The sequence below is a fragment of the Asterias rubens genome, chromosome 10, assembly GCF_902459465.1.
Source record: "Asterias rubens chromosome 10, eAstRub1.3, whole genome shotgun sequence".
Taxonomy (NCBI): domain Eukaryota; kingdom Metazoa; phylum Echinodermata; class Asteroidea; order Forcipulatida; family Asteriidae; genus Asterias; species Asterias rubens.
Window position 1 is genome coordinate 16048124 of NC_047071.1, and position 19491 is coordinate 16067614.

Below are 19491 nucleotides of genomic sequence, written 5' to 3' on the forward strand. Positions count from 1 at the left end.
GCAGGCTCATGCTGCTTTGTGTTCAAGGTATGATTTCGTAAATCTTTGTTTTAAAAAAGATGAAACAATTCTCTATTTTTTGCAGCAAAAGAAAAAAACAAAGTGTATTGTTTGTTTCAAAAGTGTTGGAATTGAGTCAAATAAAGTAAACAGTTTGGGATGAAGACAAACAAGTTTATAAATCTTAAATTTGGAAGGAAGTTTACATGAGGGATTTGAAGAATTGCTTAAAGGTAAAGGGTTACATGAATTGAGCAAATTAGTGGAATGGGGTATTACTGGTTACGTGTGCCGTGTACATTTTTGTCCTTGTTAAGAGTGTTCCCATTCTCTTGAAAAGTGTTTGTCTTGTTCCATCTATACAAAGAAGTTGATCATCAGCAGACTGGTGTCACGTAGAGAGAAGTTGAGCAAGACGGCCCTAAAAATTACCGAAGAGAAAATGTGTGTGTCTTAAATGTGCTTGATATGAAAAAGAAGCTTTTAACATGGAAGCAAACAATTCAAAACTTTTAATTGTATTTGTCTTCATGTAGAACATCGGATGTCGTCTAAATCGACCAACCGCAAGCAGTAATTGGTAGGATAACTTTGAATGTAAATGCGTCGGGCTAACAGATTAATTTGTCTTTGCGAATTTTGTGAAGCACTCCGGCGAATTTATTTCAAAGTTTGCTTTCGTTTATAAAGAAGTAAATCTTCAAAGAACAACGCTGACTGTCAGGATGCCAATTAAATTTCTTTCTATTTTGTTTTAGCGCAAACACAGTCTGTTTAGTTTGGTTTTTAAGTACATTTTAATTGTTTGTGTTGACTGCACTTTGTTGGAGTTTATTTTGAGCCCGGATTCACGTCGTCGTTAATTTTCCGTGGAATTTGGCCAAGGCTTCAATGGTGGTGTTATTGCTCAACTTTCTCACTAACATGTGAAGTAAAGCAACAGGCTCCGAATGTCAAAGCAAGCCAAAATTGGACTTTGGTCTGGCAGGAACGCGATGTTGTTTTGTTTGGTTGTCGAGTAATGAACCCAAGAAGAACATGATTGATGCAGATTTTACTTTGTTTCCTCGTTCACCAAATGTTATGATTATCAGTGGCGCACCTTGCTTTTGCTTCAATTTAATAAGTTGGAAACGTTTGTTTTTTCTCCTTACATTTAAGGAGTACCAATTGTTTAATTATATTATGTAAGAAGTTTTCTTTAGCTGTGATACACATCACTCTCAAAGTCTTTAGGATGGTTTGTTTTATTTGTTGCGGGAAAAGATGGTTCAATGGATTTCTGACATATTCATAGTTGCCAAATATGCAAGATTGCTTTACTGTTAGTGTTTTATAGCGTACTTGTTTTTTGTTTTTGTTCAACAATCTAACTAGATTTATCTTTTAGTTCATAGAATCTTCTTTTAACTTTTATTTGAGTTTACTTCAGAGTCATTTAGTTTTTTGTTATTTTATAACCGGGCTTTTCATAACTAGATGTAGCAAGGTAAACTAACCAGAACAACCTAACTAACCGGATAACAGATAGAATAGCTACCACAGTCCACATGTTTGTTGTTAGTTCTCATTGCTTTTGAGACATACCAATCAAATAGAGGGGTGTTTTAGTTGAGAGTTCAGAGGGTGAGTTTGGAGTGACTTGTGAGTATTACAACCAGGTAACTTTTGAGACGGGTGTCAAGCATTGGAACTCCTACAGCTGTAATATGACAATAGTTTTTACAAATTCATTAAGTTTTTAAGTTTGCAGTGTTTTATTTGTTTAGGCATGGATAGTTATTGGCAATATTATAAATATTTGTTCAGTATGCTAAACAGAATTATTGTCATATTCAAAAAAACGGAATGATAAATTTGAAATTTGGCCTGTATCCTTGATTTTTTGTCTTCTTATTGGAATTTTTTATATTTTTTTTATGTATGATATTTAAACAAATTATGCTCTTCTTTATTGTTGAGGATACTGTTCACAAAAGCTCCTTAAAATCTGTAACTCCAGAGGTTACCAAAAGGTTCAACATACCTCATTAAAGTTTGGATCCTAATTTCAAACTTGTTTTCAGCACAGACTCTATTAAGAATGATCAAAAAGACATTTTTAAATAATGAAATATACATATAGTTTTTACTCTATGAGTATTTGTTATAAGTTGTTTTATGATGATTTCTTCTGATTTCTTTTCCGCTTCTTTTCCGCTTCTTTCGTTCTTGCACCGTGACGAACTGGTTTATTTCCTTTTATATTTCTTTGATTTGATTTGTTCATTTCCTTTCAACTATGCAATGAACATTATTGCATTTTGTCTGCAATCATCATAGAATGCATGAACAAAGGAACTTAATATCAGTCATCGGTCTGGTAAGAAATTGTCGGAAACTAATAATACAGTTGCATATTGGATGAACTTCTCCAAACTAAAACCAACTAGCAGTTTTCGTGGATTCTATGTTTCCAAAGTGACTGTTAATATTAACAACTCGGAGCTCCCTTTCAGTTAAAAATCCCATTCTAATGTTACTCTGAACCCTAAAGTAATTCAAAATGTCTGTCCTGATGGAAAGAAAAATGGGCCATATCCAAGACAAAAAATGCATAGCATAAATATCATTATTTTTTATTATTATTATTATTATTTATTCGGCATAAAAACACATACAAAGTACAAACATATACAGTACAAAACAAAAGCCAGGGACATATGCCTGGAATTAAAAAAGTTTACCTAAAAACTGATGTTTATTAGTCGGTGGTCTCACAATTTTTTTCATAAAATGTTTACAAATTTGATATACATACATGTAGATTCATCTGATGATTTAAGTTCTGTAATCAAGGGGGGTTAGTTCTGAGAATCATAGTTTTGTTGAAAAGGTTCAAATGCAAGACAAAATCAGGAATTCAATGAAAAAAAATAATTAGATTGCACATACTTGATTTAATATGATGTACAAAGTATCATGTAAAAACTTTTTGTTCATGAATAGCGGGGTGTTACACAAACCTTTGCTGCCAATGTTTTTTTCTTCTGGCATTTACAAACTGAGTTTAACATGCCATTAAAGATCACTAGTCCTGTTGTATTCTAAACTGTAAATTAATAATTATTTTGTAGCAATACAATTAATATGATTCCTTTTTTTTGATACCTTTGTATTGTCCAATAATCCTTTAAATAGTTCTAATTGTGCCCCTTGCCTTAATTCAATCTGGTCTACACATTCAGACAATTGACATATAAGTCAATAATTAAGCATTATGTTTGTGATGTCATCACTTCATCTACAAACAAACAGCCGCTTTTAATCTAGTTCCTGCCAATTTTGCATGGCAACCGTGCATGTCGGATTAAACCTTACTGACACTGTATGATCCCTAGTTAGTGATCTTCATAACTATCACCATTTCATCTACCCACTTCTCCCCATAATTATTACAGATAATCTTCAAATTTTTAATGATATTCTACCTACCATGTCATAATGAATTTTGTTCTTGGTTGTCATTGCAGTGAATGTCACTTTATCCTCATTTCAGCTTTTTAGCTTATGGTTTTTGTTTTGTTTTTATAAACTGTTTGCACTGTTTGGTTTTACTAAATGAATGGTGTTTTAATGTGTCAATGTTTATCTTGCCAACAGATTATAAACCATCGCCCCATATCGTCCAGACGGTCGTCCCTTCAGAGAACGGAAAGCCACCCCTTATGACCCCGCTGCACCAGTCACCAATCAAAGCTATGCCAAGCAACGGTAGCCTTCCGCAGTCACGCACCAACTCGCTGACTCCCAGCGTAGAGCCACCGTACAGCGCCCCCAATGGGAGGAACTCCAGTGGGTCGTACCGGCCCAATGGCTCCTTTACGTACGGTATGGATACTTCTTACTTAGTGCCTCGGCAGCCAACGACAGACGGTACTCCTAGCGAGCTCGGCCGGCTTCCGAGCGAATCAGAGAGCAGACCATCTGCATCGGGGGCCTCAGATTCAGAACACTACGGGGACGATTCAGACATTTGGCTCAAGAGGTCTGACGGGACAGCATTTGGTCAAGAGCATGAAGTCTGAAAAGAAAGGTTCTTTTGCTCAGTTCACCACGCAGCAATGAGAACAAAAAAGAAATAAAGGGATTTGTTTTTTAACGATGAGCAAGGGACTGCAATTGAAGATATTCTTGTTTTAAAGAAGAGCAAGGGAGTGCAATTGGAGATAATCTTCAAGGCCCTGCAGAAAGTTAACAAGTGATTGGAGTGGAAGACGTCAATGCGGTCAGCACCAAGTGCAATCATTAAACAATGTCTTGAACCATTTAGTGAATGCTGTTTCTGAACGCCTCCGCGTGGAGCTTTTGACCACTGCTCCTAATATGGCAAGATAAGAAACTTCAGTCTGCGGCACAGTGTACTTAAATAACAAGTTGTAAGATGTCTTTGTTGAGATGGGCCTGCCATGCTTTACCCACCTAGCAGGAGTGACAAGCTGCTGAATTGACCGATGAGAGTGGAAAATATCCCCTGTTCTGTTTGTGGATTGACCACGCAATGTCTGTTGGAATGGATGTACACAAATGCTTATTTATGCACCACTTCCTTAAAAACCTTCTCTGTGTTTGTCCAGTGTATGTTAACCTGTTTGCCTTAAAGCCACATCATTTATGGTGAATCCCTGTAAAAGCCACATCAGCACCAGTGAATCCTGCAGCACCATATTTAGAAGAAGAAAAAAAAAAAAACGCTATAAATAAGTCGGCTTTGTCGATGGACCAAAATGGAGGACAGAAGAAGCTAACGTTGTGCCTCTGCTTTTAAACAATCAAAAATACGCAAACATTGATAGAGCATGTATATATTTGCTGAATGTGAAATGTTTCGTCGACCATGAACTGTAAGATGGCGGAGGAAATAAATTTATGAATTAAAAAACTGTGATTTGGTGATAGTCTTGTGTGTCAGTATTACAATTTAGCCTGACTCTTACCTTGAACTCATGTCTCATGTCTGTGTATTTGGTGTTAGTGTGGTCAGAATCTAGAAGACGATAAAGTATGTTTTTTTTCTTGATTAATCAGAAAACTCTTTTTATTGTAGAGTGATTGCAGCAATGTATTCATGTATATAGGTGAAAAAGTGTAATGTGGTAGTAGATGTCTAAAAATAAACAAAATAAAGGGGACATTTTCACAATGAATTCTTTTCAGAGTCACCCGTGGAGGTAATTAAACATAATTTAGGATGTTGTAAACTTGGTATCTTCAGGCATGACATTTTGTCTAACCCTAATACAACCTCCAAAATTCTGTTCATGAAGTTGGACGCGGTTGCAAAGGACCGAGGCTTGTAGGTCGATAGAAAATTTGGGGTATTGGAAATTTGGTCCCTGTATAGGCCAACATTCTTTCTAACCCTTTCAAATTCGCGTAAATCTTCTTCATGAAGTTTGAGGGTGGCGGAGGACTAACGACTGTAAGCCCAAAGAAACATTTGGATCATGGAAAGTTGGTACATGCAGGCATGCATTCTTCCTAACTCTTCCAAATCAATATTCTTTATGAAGTTGGTGGGTTGCAGAGGATTGAGGACTGTCCGCGCAACTAACACATTGGCTAATTACTAGGCCAGGCATACCAATCTTATCCAAGTCCAAACATGTTGGTGTGAAGAAAAGAGGATAGTTTGAGGTTTGAAGTCGGGGAGTAAGGATTCATCTGATTTCAATTTTTCTTGCCCCCCCCCAAAAAAAAAAAAAAATCTAAATAGCCTATTAAGGCCTTCATCACATACTGAGTAAAATTGTTTTACATCTTCCAAGGGCCCTATATCATGCCTGTAGTTTGTAAGATACCAAGTTTGTTCGTCCTAACCACTTGACTCTTAAAGAAATCTTATGAAATTTTCCTATTGAATATTAAAAAAATTATCGTGCATTAAAAGTAGTGGCAGTCAATGAAATTTTATGCCTTTCATACTTGCTGAACTGGACACAGACAAAATAACAATTGGAAAAAAATTAATATGAGAATTCTTAAAGGAACATTACAGAATTGGTTTTTGCTATAAAAAACAGTTGCTGTCAGTGTAAGCACTTTATGTAATCAACCATTTACATAAACTGACAAACCTGTAGAAGTTTGAGATCGATCGGCCATCTGGGTCACAAGAGAATAGTGAAAAACCGATTACAAATTTTGCATTGCATCGATGCCAAAATAAAAATGGATAAAACGCTCGCAGAGCGATAATCTCCAAACGCGAAGTTAGATTATTTATTTCTAATCAAATAAGACATTTCAGACATAAATATTTCAAGGGATATTTTCTACTATCATCATCATTAGACATGTAAGTTTTATGTAAATCTGTGATCTTCACGATTTTTTGTTTCTACCAATTCTGTAACGTTCCTTTAAATGAAATATGCATTAACTGTTTGAAATGTTCATTTCAGCAAGAAGACAATTGTGGCTCTGCTACAAGAACACAAAATGAAATTAAATCAACATAAAGTGAAAATAATTTTTCATTTTTGGAGCACTCATTTTTCGCTTGAGTTTTCAAATGTTTTTTTAATTTTTTCCAAGAAGGCTTGACATAACATGCACTAAGCATGAACTAAAAAAAAATTCTCACTAGTAAATGTTTTTGTTTTTGGCTGTTGTTGTTGATTTCCCTCTTACGTTTCATGACAATACTTTGACCGATATGTGGCACGTGCAACCCCCCACCCCTCTATTTGTTTTGGGAATCTTGGAGATTCTTCTGGTCAGAGGAAGGACTTCAGTACAAAAAGGGGAAGAGTTGGTTAGAGTATAGGAACAGTTGGAAAGGGGGGGGGGGTGCTCAACCTGTCACATTATAGACCCTATGCACAACGCGCAGAGCACACATACACGTCCACCATTTTGTGTGTCAAAACATGCACAAAACATGGCCCCAAAAGGGTGAAATGGTTGCACGCAATGTTTGGAGGTGCTTTATAACGGGTACCATCCTTTTGTGTGCATTTTTGACACCCAAAATGGCGGATAGGATACGCACATGCATGTGCGTTGTGCATAGGGTCAATTGGGCAATGTATACAAGACATGGTGGTTGGTAGTTGCACTGTGTAGGCTGTCATAGGATTTAGAACAAGGGAAAATGACAAACAGGCCAAGGCTTGGTGGCGATTGTGGTGTGGTTGTTTGTGTGAAACTCAAAAAAAATACCAAATTATATTAAGTGTACAGTTTTTTTTAACAGTAGATTTTTAAAAATGAATTTTTTTTAATTTGTATATACGGTAATTATGAATGAGTGTTAAAACTTATTTTATTTATTTGAAATTTAAGGTTTTTCTTTTTTGTTTTGCCAATTTTTGTATCTTTTTTTAAATTCATGAGTCAAATCTGTAACTGAAAGAGCATAGAATCCCAAATGTATTGTATTTTAAGACATTCCGTATATTCTTATAGTACAGAAGGCATCGTAAAAACTATACACAAGATATAAACACTGAAACACAAAAGGCTGTAAGAATTGAACCAATAAGTGCTTGTCCTCACAAATAGCATGTACGCTGAAAACAATATATCATTGCTCTAAACTTAAAGATGGGGTGTGTACGTTCTTCGTCAGGTGTCCAAAACATTTTGGCCGATAGTGTAGCTCTAGAGTAGGGAAAATTTGATTTATTAAAAGGTTTTGGAGTCAGAGATACAAACATGCTCATTAAAGAACAATACAGAATTAATTACTCCTGATTTTTTTTTCCTTTCAACGTTAATTATTTATGGACATTGTGTGAAATGTACATAGAAAAGTCAGAAGTGTGTCCTTATACATGTATTATGTCCTGTGTACATATTATTTTCCTTATTCTATGCAAAAGCCATCTGTAAATGTTCATAAAGGATGTGAAAATTCTCCTGTTCTTAGTTTTTCTTCTTGGCAAGAATTTGGATTATTGTTTAAAGACACAGATCTATCATTAAAAACAAGTTCAGTTATAACAGTTCAAACTTTTATCGCTTAACACAAAAACACAAGAAGGCTGAAAATAAACATATATTAATGGAATAATAAAAACCAATTGGAATTGAATCTTTATTCAGACTGGTTTTCAAAGTAAATAAGAAACTTGGCCTCGAACGTAAAATATACTGAACTTCTGTTTTGTTCAGTAAATAATATTTCAAATAAATAAATAAATGAATAATCTTGGTTTAAGATACTTAATAAAGTCTCCCAAAGAAATAATTAGAGTAGAAATCACTCCAGTCTTGCACTTTTAAATTTAAATTTTTGTCTGTGTTTGTCGTTATTTTTCACCTTTCTTTTTGGATTTTGTGTTGAAATGTTAGATGTCTTATTTTTATATCATTAAATTGTACATTCTATTCTTTACAATAGGCTTTTGTTTTTTTACTATGCTTCTTGGCACACGCTTACAGATAATGTATAAATATTTTGTATATTTTAAAGCAAATATATTGTTTTTGTGTCTTCGTTTTGGATCACTGCCATGTTTAATTTGTTTTGATTTCTGTTGCGTTTTAACGGGCCTCTATGAAGTGCTGTTTGTGTTATCATAGTTGTTCTTTTTAAAGTTTTAAATTTGAGGTTGGCTGTTTTGCAGTGCGCAGTTGACCAAGATCATCGGTTAGGAAAATATTCTTACTTTGAGTGCAAGGTGCGTAGCATTGACTTTGCAAACTGGAGGGAGTTCGTGTTAGTAAGACATTTATATAATATATATTTACAAACAAAATAAAGCCAATATCCATTCTTGGCTTTCATTTGTTCGGTCTTGGTCAGTTGCCAGTTAATTTAAACTTATTTCCATCTTTCTTGGAATTTAAGACTGGTCAGAATTGGCAGCTGTGGCTGCGGCTGTGGCTTTAAGCCTCCTATGGTTCAATGCATCTTCACATGATGATCAAGCCAAAGCCGCAGCTGCTAAGTCAATCAAAGTCAAAGTTGAAAGTAAAACACTGTTCGTAAATTAAATATTGTTGGAGTAGCACATGCCTGGTGCCACTTTGTATACCTGCTAAGCAAACACTGTTTGGCTTAGCGAAGAAAGTGCCAAGATTACCCATATTTTAACTTGTCATAACTAAAATAAATTCACACTGGAACTTCTCTGCTATGCGCAAGTTGATGAAATTGGCTCCAGGTCTAATTAATTGCTAATAAGCATAAATTAAATTACAACACTCGTTGCAGTCACCTGTTAAATGCATTGCCGATACTAAGACAAAAGGAAAAGGGTCGTTATGAATTGATTTATTAAAAAACTAAAAATCCTTCAAATAAATCTTTTTATTGGGTGCATTTTGTTTGACGTTTGTTTCAAAGTTTCAAGATGTGCTTTTATAACATGCATTATTAGTTAAATTTGTTTTCTGTCTGCTGTTCAGAAATATTCCATTGTAAAACCATGTTGACTTTTTAAAACGGTTGAATATCATTTTAGAAATTCCTTTTCATGCAAGTGGAAAAACAAGGAGAATACAACACAGTGATATATAGGTGTCTTCATAAATGATTTAATCAGATATAAAACAAAAATGTACATACATGTATTATTAAATCACTCCTGACTGATGTAGTAAGCATGTTTAGTAAAGCTATACATACTGTGCCTATTTGGGGACAAACACATTTTCCTGTGAATAATAAACCATTGATGCAATAGAAGCAAAAAAGAAACTTAAGTTGTGAAAGTTGTTATTAATTTTGGTGTTATTACCCATATACACTGATGTAATTTAGCACTGTATACTCTGTAGTTTCCCCTAGCTCTGTGAAAAAATCACAGGCATTTTACTTGGTCGGGATTCGAACATATGACCTTTGCATTTCTAGAGCAGTGTCTTACCAACTAAAAGCTGATGTTCTTATGCGTTGATGTTCTTATGAGTTAAAACAAGTTTATCAAATATCAAAAACTTGGGTACGATCTCTGGCTAAACAGGACTTACAGTTTGAATGGTTGCCAACAAGCACCCCCCCCCCCTTCCAAACAAACAAATATTAGGGAGATTGCCAACACAGGGCTATATAGCTTGCCCTTTGACCTCCCTGTCAGATCAACTCAAACCTTTAACACATTGGATTAGTAAACATACTGTTTCCCACTTTTCATTTAAAAAATAATTCAACATATTAAAGATGCTATATGTATGTAAGATTTTTGGCCCCAAACATTAAATAATAGATTTTTTTTGAGTGAATGGTATTTCAAAGAATATCACCCGCTCTAACGAAAACAAGTTTAACTTTTACTTTTAATGGTCAGGAACCATGACAAAAATTTAAAACGTTTCTTATAAAACACATAAGAATTGGTCACGTGATATATTGTCGGGATCCCGACAAAAACTAATTTTGAGCACTTTATTTCACTGCTACTACTGGCGGACTTTTTCGAGCAATGGCTCAAATGAAAGCTTGTAACTTTCTCGACGCCCATCAAATTTTGGGGTCAAATCGGCCAAAAATCTGACATAGCATCTTTAAGTGGGGTTTTTTTCTTGTAAAATATACAATTTACAAAGATCATAAATTTCTGTCCATCAAAAAAAGACTATACATGATGTGAATATAAAACATCTTTCAGGAAAGTTGATAGCATTTCTTCCTCGTTCACATCTTCAGCTCATTGAGTCCAGCTGGCCTTGAATGGCTTCCAACTGCAACAACAAACAATGAAATTATTTTGAGTTTTAGAAATTGCCTGAACGCTAAAATTCCACCAAATACCATGACAAGAAACTACTGGGGGGGATCCGGGAGGAGAGGGGCGGGGCACACTGCATATTGGATTGAGTAGGTTGTCATGACCGAGCAGGTTAGCTTGTCAAATGTAAGTTCTGGTGGTCAAGTCTTCAGTTAAAAACACTCCGGGCTCAAACTAACTGCCCCCACCCCTCATACAAGTGGTACAAGCAGAGATGAGAAATTTCAGACTTTTCGCAGATTTTAGACGTTTTTCAAGTCAGCCTGGTAAACAAAAAATAGCTGTGTCTTTCTCCAAAGGAAATAAGTTTGGCTCTTAGATGGAAAAGGTGGAAATGCAATCATTTCAATGTACGGTCAGCTCATGATAAAGAGAGCACTTTTAAGAAGAGGTTCTGCTTATAAAGAGTACATTTTGAAGTCATCGATCTCATTTTTGCTTCTTGGTTTTGTCTTATGTGTCTTGATTTTGCTGTCCTCCTATCACAACGTTCCTGTTGTAAAGAGGTTGTTTGGGCAGTCCAAGTGACCATGTTATAATGAAAGACGACTGTACCTCCTAAGATCTGGGCACCCTTTTCAAACTTTTCGTCTGCAAATTACTGTACCCCAAACTGTTTTACCTTGTTGTAGAATTCAAAGAGTTCATCGTGGCTGAATTCCATCCTGATCTTCTCTTTCTGGTCGGGATCACTGCCAGCAACGACCATCTCAAACATGGCGTTAGGAATCTTCATCTTGGTCTGGGAAGCCTGTCCCATCTGAAGGTTCAATCTCCAGTTGACCCCCTCCAGCTGTGGATTGAAAACAATTATCAGGAAGACTCTGTTAGAGTCCAAATGTCAGGCCATTAAAGGGTTTTGGTACTTTTTGTGTGACACAAAACACAATGTCCATAGATTTACATTAACCTTACACGGTTTGAAGACAATAATGATAGAAAACCACGTTAAAGTATTTATTGCTGAGGTATTGCAGTTTTTGAGAAATGAGTAAAACAATGTCACATAAATAATGTTTGTCTTCAAGAGACGAAAATGATTCTATCATGTACAACAGATTTACGCAACTCTCCTGAAAAAAATTGCTCTACGATTTTACATACATCTTCATTCACAGTCAGCAGGCGTTCATGTCATGGCCAAACATTTTTATCTACAAAAGGTATCAAATTTCTTGAACTTTTTGTTACAATATATAAATTTAACATGGTTTGAGGGTGGACAGTCCATTAGCTCCCCTGGGGTATTGGAAAATTGAACTAGTTTCTCAACTGCCAATACCCAGTTGAGAATTCTGGCACCTACTGTTGGTAAACATGTGACGGTGAACGCACTAGTGAGAATTTTGCTCTTGAATTGTATATGATTTAGTAAAAATCCATAAGATTTCTGCAAAGGTAACCAAAACTTTAACTTTACACAACAAAGAGCCTATGGACCTTTATTATTCGACCACCGTCTTTGTTAGGTCCCTGTCTTCAATATCAGTAGTTAATACCAAATCTCATAATACCAAAATGACACCAGACTACTTTGCCCTTGCAGCCCTCGGTTTGGTGACAGAACAAATGGCTGCACTATGATAAAAGTCTATGTAAAGGACTATAATTGAGACGATTTTTGTGAAATTATTGTGAATTATTATTACTACACCCCAACCTCACATTGAAATAACAAGATAATTTGTCCAACCTGGTTGGGTGCTAGCGTTCTCTGGCGGAGGTTTTCCACCACACCCTTCCCACTTGATGTCCATGCTTTGACAAACACTGAGACCTGGAAAAGGGGAAAAAGTATCATAAACTTGATGCCTCAGACGAACAATTTATTTAAGATCTTTTTATTTTTTCTCAAAAAGAGTAGGAAGATCTTTTACAGCAAAGATTATTGTAAGTTCTGAGGCAGTGTCATATAAAATTCTTAAACATTACAGAATGTACAAAACCAATGATATAAACAAAAGTGCCATGTGGCATGTGAGTTTTGACATTGTTATAATTCAACAGGGCCAGATTTCATGCTCCGCTAATCACAGAAGCAGAATTCTGTTCTAAGCAGCATCATAGACTACTTTGCAAATACTTTTTAAGTGCACATTAGCTGTGGAATGAGACACATGCACCCTCTTTCCATGGCAAATGTGCCTGCAAAAAGTATTTGCAAATTAGTCTATAAAAATTGACCCATATCATTTTTGTCCTAGCCAGAACCTGGCCCAATTTCATGGAGCTAAAAAGTTTGCTTCACAATTTGCTGCTAAGCAAAAATTAGTAGAACACCATTTAAAGACCTTAATACTGGTATGGTATTTTGGCTGGTAACCTTATTCTGGTGAGCACAATTTGTTGTGCTTAAATAAGCAGCTCTATGAAAATCTGGAGTCAAGAGCTAACATTTCAGTTTACAAAAGAATTGCCAACAAAACAGTTTGTTTTAAAAACAAAATGATGTTTCATTCTTTTTTAAGCTTAAACCTTTGTCTCTCCAAATTCAATAATGTTTCTCCCAAACTGACAAAATTTGGCATAAAATTACCTTATCCTCTTCCAGTCCAAGAGTTTGCAGCTGTTGGGCAAGTACTGTTGGCTTAGCTATGTGATAAGCTGCCTACATGTCAAACAAACAACAATTACAAATCAAGATTTCTTTCTAAATTATCATTAAGCTTTTATGAGGAAGGAAAGATGAAGAAAATCACAGTGTGAATCACCAGTGTTAACGTTAGTTCCAGCAGTACCTGACCGAGCAACAACAACAAAGCTAAAGTGCTATTACAACATGCCAATAACATTGGTAATTGTCAAAAACCAGTATCCCTACTTCATGTGATCCTACGTAATGTGACGCAAAATAATCTGAGAAAGTTAAGAAAATAGTAGGGAAGAAAAGTCGTACATGGTTTGACAGTTTCAAACATTGGGTTTGGTTGGACTCACTAGATCAAACTGAAATGTTTGACTCATTTCTTAAAATTGTTTAGCTTTCACCGTGACCTTCTGTAATATTTATATTTTCAATCTTACAAATTTTGTATGCACATCCGCATGTGCACAAAGTCACTTTTAAAAGTACATTTATAAATACCTCAGATAGTTTCGCTATTCCTATTGGTGGACAGCGCGTGTATAAACCTTTGTTTATGACCAGTACAAAGTGTTGAAACATGGGCGTGACATGCGCGTTTGCACCTGTGCTTATAAGACAGTTTCTTCATTCCTATTGGTCGAGAGCAACGGCCGAGACAGTTGTGCCACATTACGCGATACGCGCGACACGCACAGCATTCCCTTATAAGGAGTTGTTTACCCGAGGGCCTTGACTGGGCATTACCATTTCAGAGCTGGAGGGGTGTTGTGTTGAAAGAAATCATTGAACAATTTTAATTTTTGCATTTATTTTACTTATGACCATAATTGTTGATGTTTTTTGACCGAAAAGGTATTTATGAAAGGGAATCAAAGTGTGTTGAATCGGTTTTCAACAAGTGGTTTAAACCCACCGAGGCCTGGTTCTTTATAATTTACCTCCACTTCGTCTTGGTAAAATTATCAAGAACCAGGCCTCGTTGCGTTGAGATTAAACCACTAGTTGAAAACCTCTTCACCACACATTGATTCCCTTATGTAAGCATCCTTTGAAAGCCAGTTTGAGACTACTAAATGACAATCTCTCAAATAACATAAACTGTTGTAAATTGTTCACAAGACACTCTTTGATTATCAAAATTTAATTTGGAACAAGAGGTACAACTTGCAACATAAATGGAGTCTTTGCTTGCTTGAGTCGAGACTTAACTATTTATCTATAAAGCTTAGGCGATGTCTTAGGTTGACAGCATCGGCAGTGGCTATAGCTGGCTTGCTGAAAGGCATATCGCCACACAGCAGCAAGCAGCCATAGCCGAAGTCACTTACCTGTTCTAGAATGAATGCTGTCGTTTCTAAAACAAGTTGAAGGTCATTTCCTTCAAGGCCAAGGGCCACTTGGAGTTTCTCCTGCTCCTCCTCTGAGAAGGAGTGTTCATCCTGGGCACAAGGTTGAAATGAGGATAAACAGAATTATTTACATTGTATAATATATCTGGTAATGAAACCAAGGAAAGGGTCTACTCCATATGTGAACTTAATCACTGTAACTCACAAACCTGAGGAAACCTGTCAACAAGGGTGCTTGCTATGTGAACCAGAAACAATGGGGTTTACCCCTACTCTTCCATGATAAGTGTTGAGTTCTTAAATCTAAAATAAATAAAATTTACTTACTCTCAAGTGGAGTTTCTGTAAAATTCTGGAGAGTAGCCTGGGAAACTTTGCTGCGTCTATGTTGTTAATGAACTCCACTGCCTTTTTAATGCTTCAAAAACAATAAGAAAAGTGACCATCAATAAAAAATGGCACAGGTTTTGTATGTTTGTGGTCACCCAAACTAGCCCAAATGTTCACCACACCAGGCCCCAATTTCTTGGCTCTGCTTACCGCCAAATTCTGCGCTTACGATCACAATTCCCTGCTTACAAGTTACATGCACAAGTTAGCCTTGTAAGCGAATGCCTAGCCCTAGTATGAGGAGTACGAACGCGCAGAAACCAAAATTTGCCGCTGTCGCTAACCCATGAATAACCCGTGAAATACGCTTGCCATAATAAGCATAGCATTCCCTGTTTCTGTGCCTACGGTAAGCAGAGCCATGAAATTGGGCCCAGGCCTAGCCTGTGTAGGCAGTATGCTTCGTTTTTTAAATGGAAAGGGATGGCCATGGCCATGGGGCACCAAGGCATTTTCTTCTTGGTAATAACAAAGGGCACCATATTTTTATGAGGAAGTTGTAAAATTCTTCTGGATCATGACGGGCACCAAGGCATCAAATGGAGGTCCATCATGTCTATGGACAACTCAAAATCCGGATGTGCTCTGCTAATGTTTACATTTACTTAGGGTGGTTCTTAAAAAACTATGAAAAATTACATTGTTGTCGCCCTATGGGTGTCTGGGAGCCGGGCCATATCCTAAAAAGTACATTACGCAAGGTGGAACTCATTCTAAATAAAACCCATGGTTTAACACACTTCATATGTGATTATTTACTTGAATAGAGTTCAGTTAAACCAACAATAGTTTATTTATCTTGGACATCTATCTATCACAAGCAAACTTTTCTCCTAGCTGACTAAGATAAACAAAACAAAACACATACCTCGCAGTTTTAGTGAACATTAACGCCATGTTGACAAACTAGACTAAAATTAGCCGCGTATTGGGCCAGAATTTCCATCTGCAGATTCAAAATTTTTAGAATCCATGCAGTAAGAGGTGGTGACATTTCTGTCGTCAAAGTGGCCGATAATTTCTTTTTCTTGCAGGGTTAAAGGCTAATAGAAATTGCATAGTGGCCTTTACCATGCTGAAAAATGTTTTCGCCCCGCCCACATTACTATAGATTGGTCTTACACAGTGCAATACTTGAGTTTCATAATAAAGGAGGTCAAAGGCATGGGGACATAAATTGTGTCCCCCCCACCCTTCAAAAAGGGGGAACAGTGACACGTCCCTCCCATTCTATTGAGAGGGGAGGTGCTTGAAACTGTCAATGATGGAGCATTTGGGTGTGAAACCTTTACGGCGTGGGGTCCGGGCCCGCATAAGGGCCCGGGAAAATTTTGCATTGTAGATGCTCTGTTGTGCAATCTTAAGCCAATTTTGAGGGGGGACATTTGATATAGTGTCCCCCACCCTTCAAAAAGTGGTGTCATCCGTTTCCCAGAGGATTGATGCCGAATGGCGGGACAAAGGTCGTTTTACACAATAATACAGGGTGTCTCCAAAAACTATACACTTTTGAAATGCCTGCCGAATAAAAAATATTTGATTCCGGGGGGGAAGGTTTATATTATGTATGGATAGCTTATGGACTCAACTTTAATATCACACCAAAAAGGCCGAAAATACTATGATCGGGTGAGCACTGCTAACTTTTGTAAAGGGTATGAAAATTAGGTTGAGCAGTAGCCTTCCAATTTGTGATAGGTAATTAGTCCTTGAGCGTACAAAATTCTCTCCAAGATGTCGGCTACTTATTCTCCAGGGAGTGCTCACACAAGCATTTATTGTTTTCTGACGTTTAGGTGTCATATGAAAGTTGAATCCATAAGCTATCCAAACATCTGAACCTTTTCCCCAGAATCATATATTTTTTGTTCGGCAGCCACTTCAAAAGTGTATACATGTATTTTTTATATTTTTTATGCACAGTACAATACTTGAGTTTCATGATAAGTTGGTCAAAAACATTTGGGGACATTGTGTGCCCCCCCCCCCCCCCACACCCCTCAACAATTGGGGGACTTGTCCCCCTGTCCCTCCCCTGATTGACGCCCTTGAGGGTGGCACATAAGATTAAACTCGAATGGTTTAAAAATGCAGAATCACCAAGTGAATTCTTTGAACACTGTGTAGGTTGTGATCGCTGCAGGTTGTGAGAAAAATGTGAACCATAGTCAATTCCAATGAATCCACGCACATATTTGGTGGCTTTTGTCATAACGAATAGCCTACCACTATACCAGGCAGTTTGTCTGAAACAACATTCTAAAGTAGACTGTAATCCACGCAAACGAATCCACAATGTGAGAGCGCTCTCTTTAGTAGTCTTGGTGCAAGACGTTTCTCGTTTCCCTTTTCACGCACACCGCGGCCAATTCACCAACAGCGCCCGCACCGACTCAATCCGCACCGACTCACGTGACTTAGGAACTTATGCCGTGTCCGAATTGGCGACTTCGGCTACAGCTACGGCTAGGGCGCGCGCGTCTGCTATTCTTCAACACTGACAGACGCGCTGATCTAGCCGTAGCTGTAGCCAAGGTCGCCAATTCGGACACGGCCTAAGTCACGTGAGTCGGTGCGGATTGAGTCGGTGCGGGCGCTGTTGGTGAATTGGCCGCGGTGTGCGTGAAAAGGGAAACGAGAAACGTCTTGCACCAAGACTATCTCTTTAGCCTCTCTTTACAATACACACTCGTTAAAATACTGGGCTGACCCACCAGGTTCGAATCCCTCTAACGATAATACATGCAAAACTGTTTGTGTGAACTGGTAATGCGTGCGTGACACGTGTTATTTAGACGATGGGTGTACCATTTTCTCAATGGTTCTATTATATAACTCTTTTTAGGTCCACGTGCCGCTATTTGTTACGGCCCGGGAACACATTAAATAAGCCAGCTGGGAATGAGACTTTTACTTTGTTCATTCAGTACATACCTGGGACTGGGTTAACTAATTCAGAACGTTGCCTCATTGGAGATCTGCTTATAGTTATGCAAAGAAGGATTTTTTTTGCACAGTGTTCTCATCTCAAACTCAATTGTGGCGAAAGAAGCCTTATTCAGTGTTGGCAATGGAGGAATGGGTAGCATCGTGACCTGGCTCTACTGTGGGATTTGCAAATATTGTTATTTCTGACGAACTTTTCTGATAAATTTATCACAATTTGCCAGAAGCTAGTGATGTACATTCAGAGATGTTTCAGCATGGACTAAACTTGCCTTTTTTAAAAGCAAAGTGGTGTTCTGTATCAAGGAGTTTGCAGTAGACTACTTGAAGTAGACTACGAGAAGACGAACCCACATGTGCACTATCTTTGGCCAGAACTGCTAGAAAAAGGGCCAGAAAAAAAAGTTGCAAGATGATGAAACATTATTTTTTTGTGCAGATGACGTCTTTCTAAAAACTGTAACCAGATGAGTTGAAGGTCTAATGGTATGCGTATGTGTTTTATCTATGGATCTTGACGTACAACAAAGGACCAAGGTAAGGAAAACTTTGCCGTATATCCGCCCTCCACTAAAGCTCGCCAATTGGGCGATTCACCTCTTTACAAAAAAACAGCGTTGGCTTTTATTTCCCCCTTTATTTCCAAACAACTTGCAGTAAATACGGGGAATATTTTCCGCACCTCGCCACCAATTTATCCACCCTAAAGTAATTCCAATTCCATTGATTTTGTTTTGTCTTACCCTAGAAGAAGGGTTACCGCGGTACATTTTTACCTTACGTTTCTAGAAAAACAAAATTTAATAATAGTTTATTGATAAAGCGTAATTTTTAGTGGAGGTCGGATAACGCAAGTTAACCTTTCAAGATCAAGACCAAGACAAGATGAAGACTGCAAAGTGTAAGAGAAGATCTAACCCGTTCTCTTGCAGAGTCCCACCCCTCGTAACACCCTTTCCCTCCAAGATGTTCTGCGATCTTGTTGATGTTGTCCTTGCTTGTGCATGTTTCTTGATGGTGGAGTCACACTTTCTTGGCATTTCTTGATGTGCATATTGGTCGAAGCCAATGATGCTCTAAGTTAGGAGACTCTCTTACTGGAAATTCCAAAATTGTTTCAGGGTTGATGCTTCAAGTCGTGAGCTGTCATGATTATACCTTATAATGCCATAATGTTACATTTCACTTGTGTAATTTACATACCTTCACTTTTCACTGGTATGAGATACGGCCATAAGTGTTTTAGAAGTAGGCCTAATCGAAAACTGCATGTAGTAAATACAACAGCACATGGTCACCATTCATTTAATGATTAATGTTTGGTTTGGGAGTATAGAAACAGTTAATTTAGACAAGCTAAATTGATATTTACATACTCCTAAGTATCAGCATTACATCAATTTTGAATGTAGACATTTTCAACTGATCGTGTATTGAAAAAAAAGCGAAATTCAAATAAAAGTTAAGAGGGGAAAATAATTGTAAATAAAAAATAAAAGTA

General features: G+C 37.1%; 2 protein-coding genes across 14 annotated transcripts in view; one reads left to right on the top strand and one right to left on the bottom strand.

Annotated features, from left to right (window-relative positions):
• The window catches only part of LOC117295312 (semaphorin-6D-like), a 63594-nt gene extending 57848 nt beyond the window's left edge, over positions 1-5746 (top strand). For all 13 annotated transcript variants that reach the window (XM_033777870.1, XM_033777875.1, XM_033777871.1 and 10 more), the window contains one exon: positions 3643-5746. In XM_033777870.1, coding sequence (XP_033633761.1) covers positions 3643-4067 — 425 coding nt within the window. In that variant the 3' untranslated portion in view covers positions 4068-5746. The remainder of the gene's footprint in view (positions 1-3642) is intronic.
• A 4766-nt stretch (positions 5747-10512) lies between these two features.
• LOC117295941 (COMM domain-containing protein 10-like) lies at positions 10513-16129 on the bottom strand. Its single transcript, XM_033778746.1, has 7 exons — positions 15913-16129; positions 14982-15072; positions 14634-14744; positions 13255-13326; positions 12412-12495; positions 11341-11511; positions 10513-10671 (listed from the first exon to the last, which is right to left on the bottom strand). The coding sequence occupies exons 1-7, from the start codon at positions 15939-15941 to the stop codon at positions 10633-10635; spliced, it is 597 nt and encodes a 198-aa protein (XP_033634637.1). The 5' UTR covers positions 15942-16129; the 3' UTR covers positions 10513-10632.
• Positions 16130-19491: the final 3362 nt, after the last annotated feature.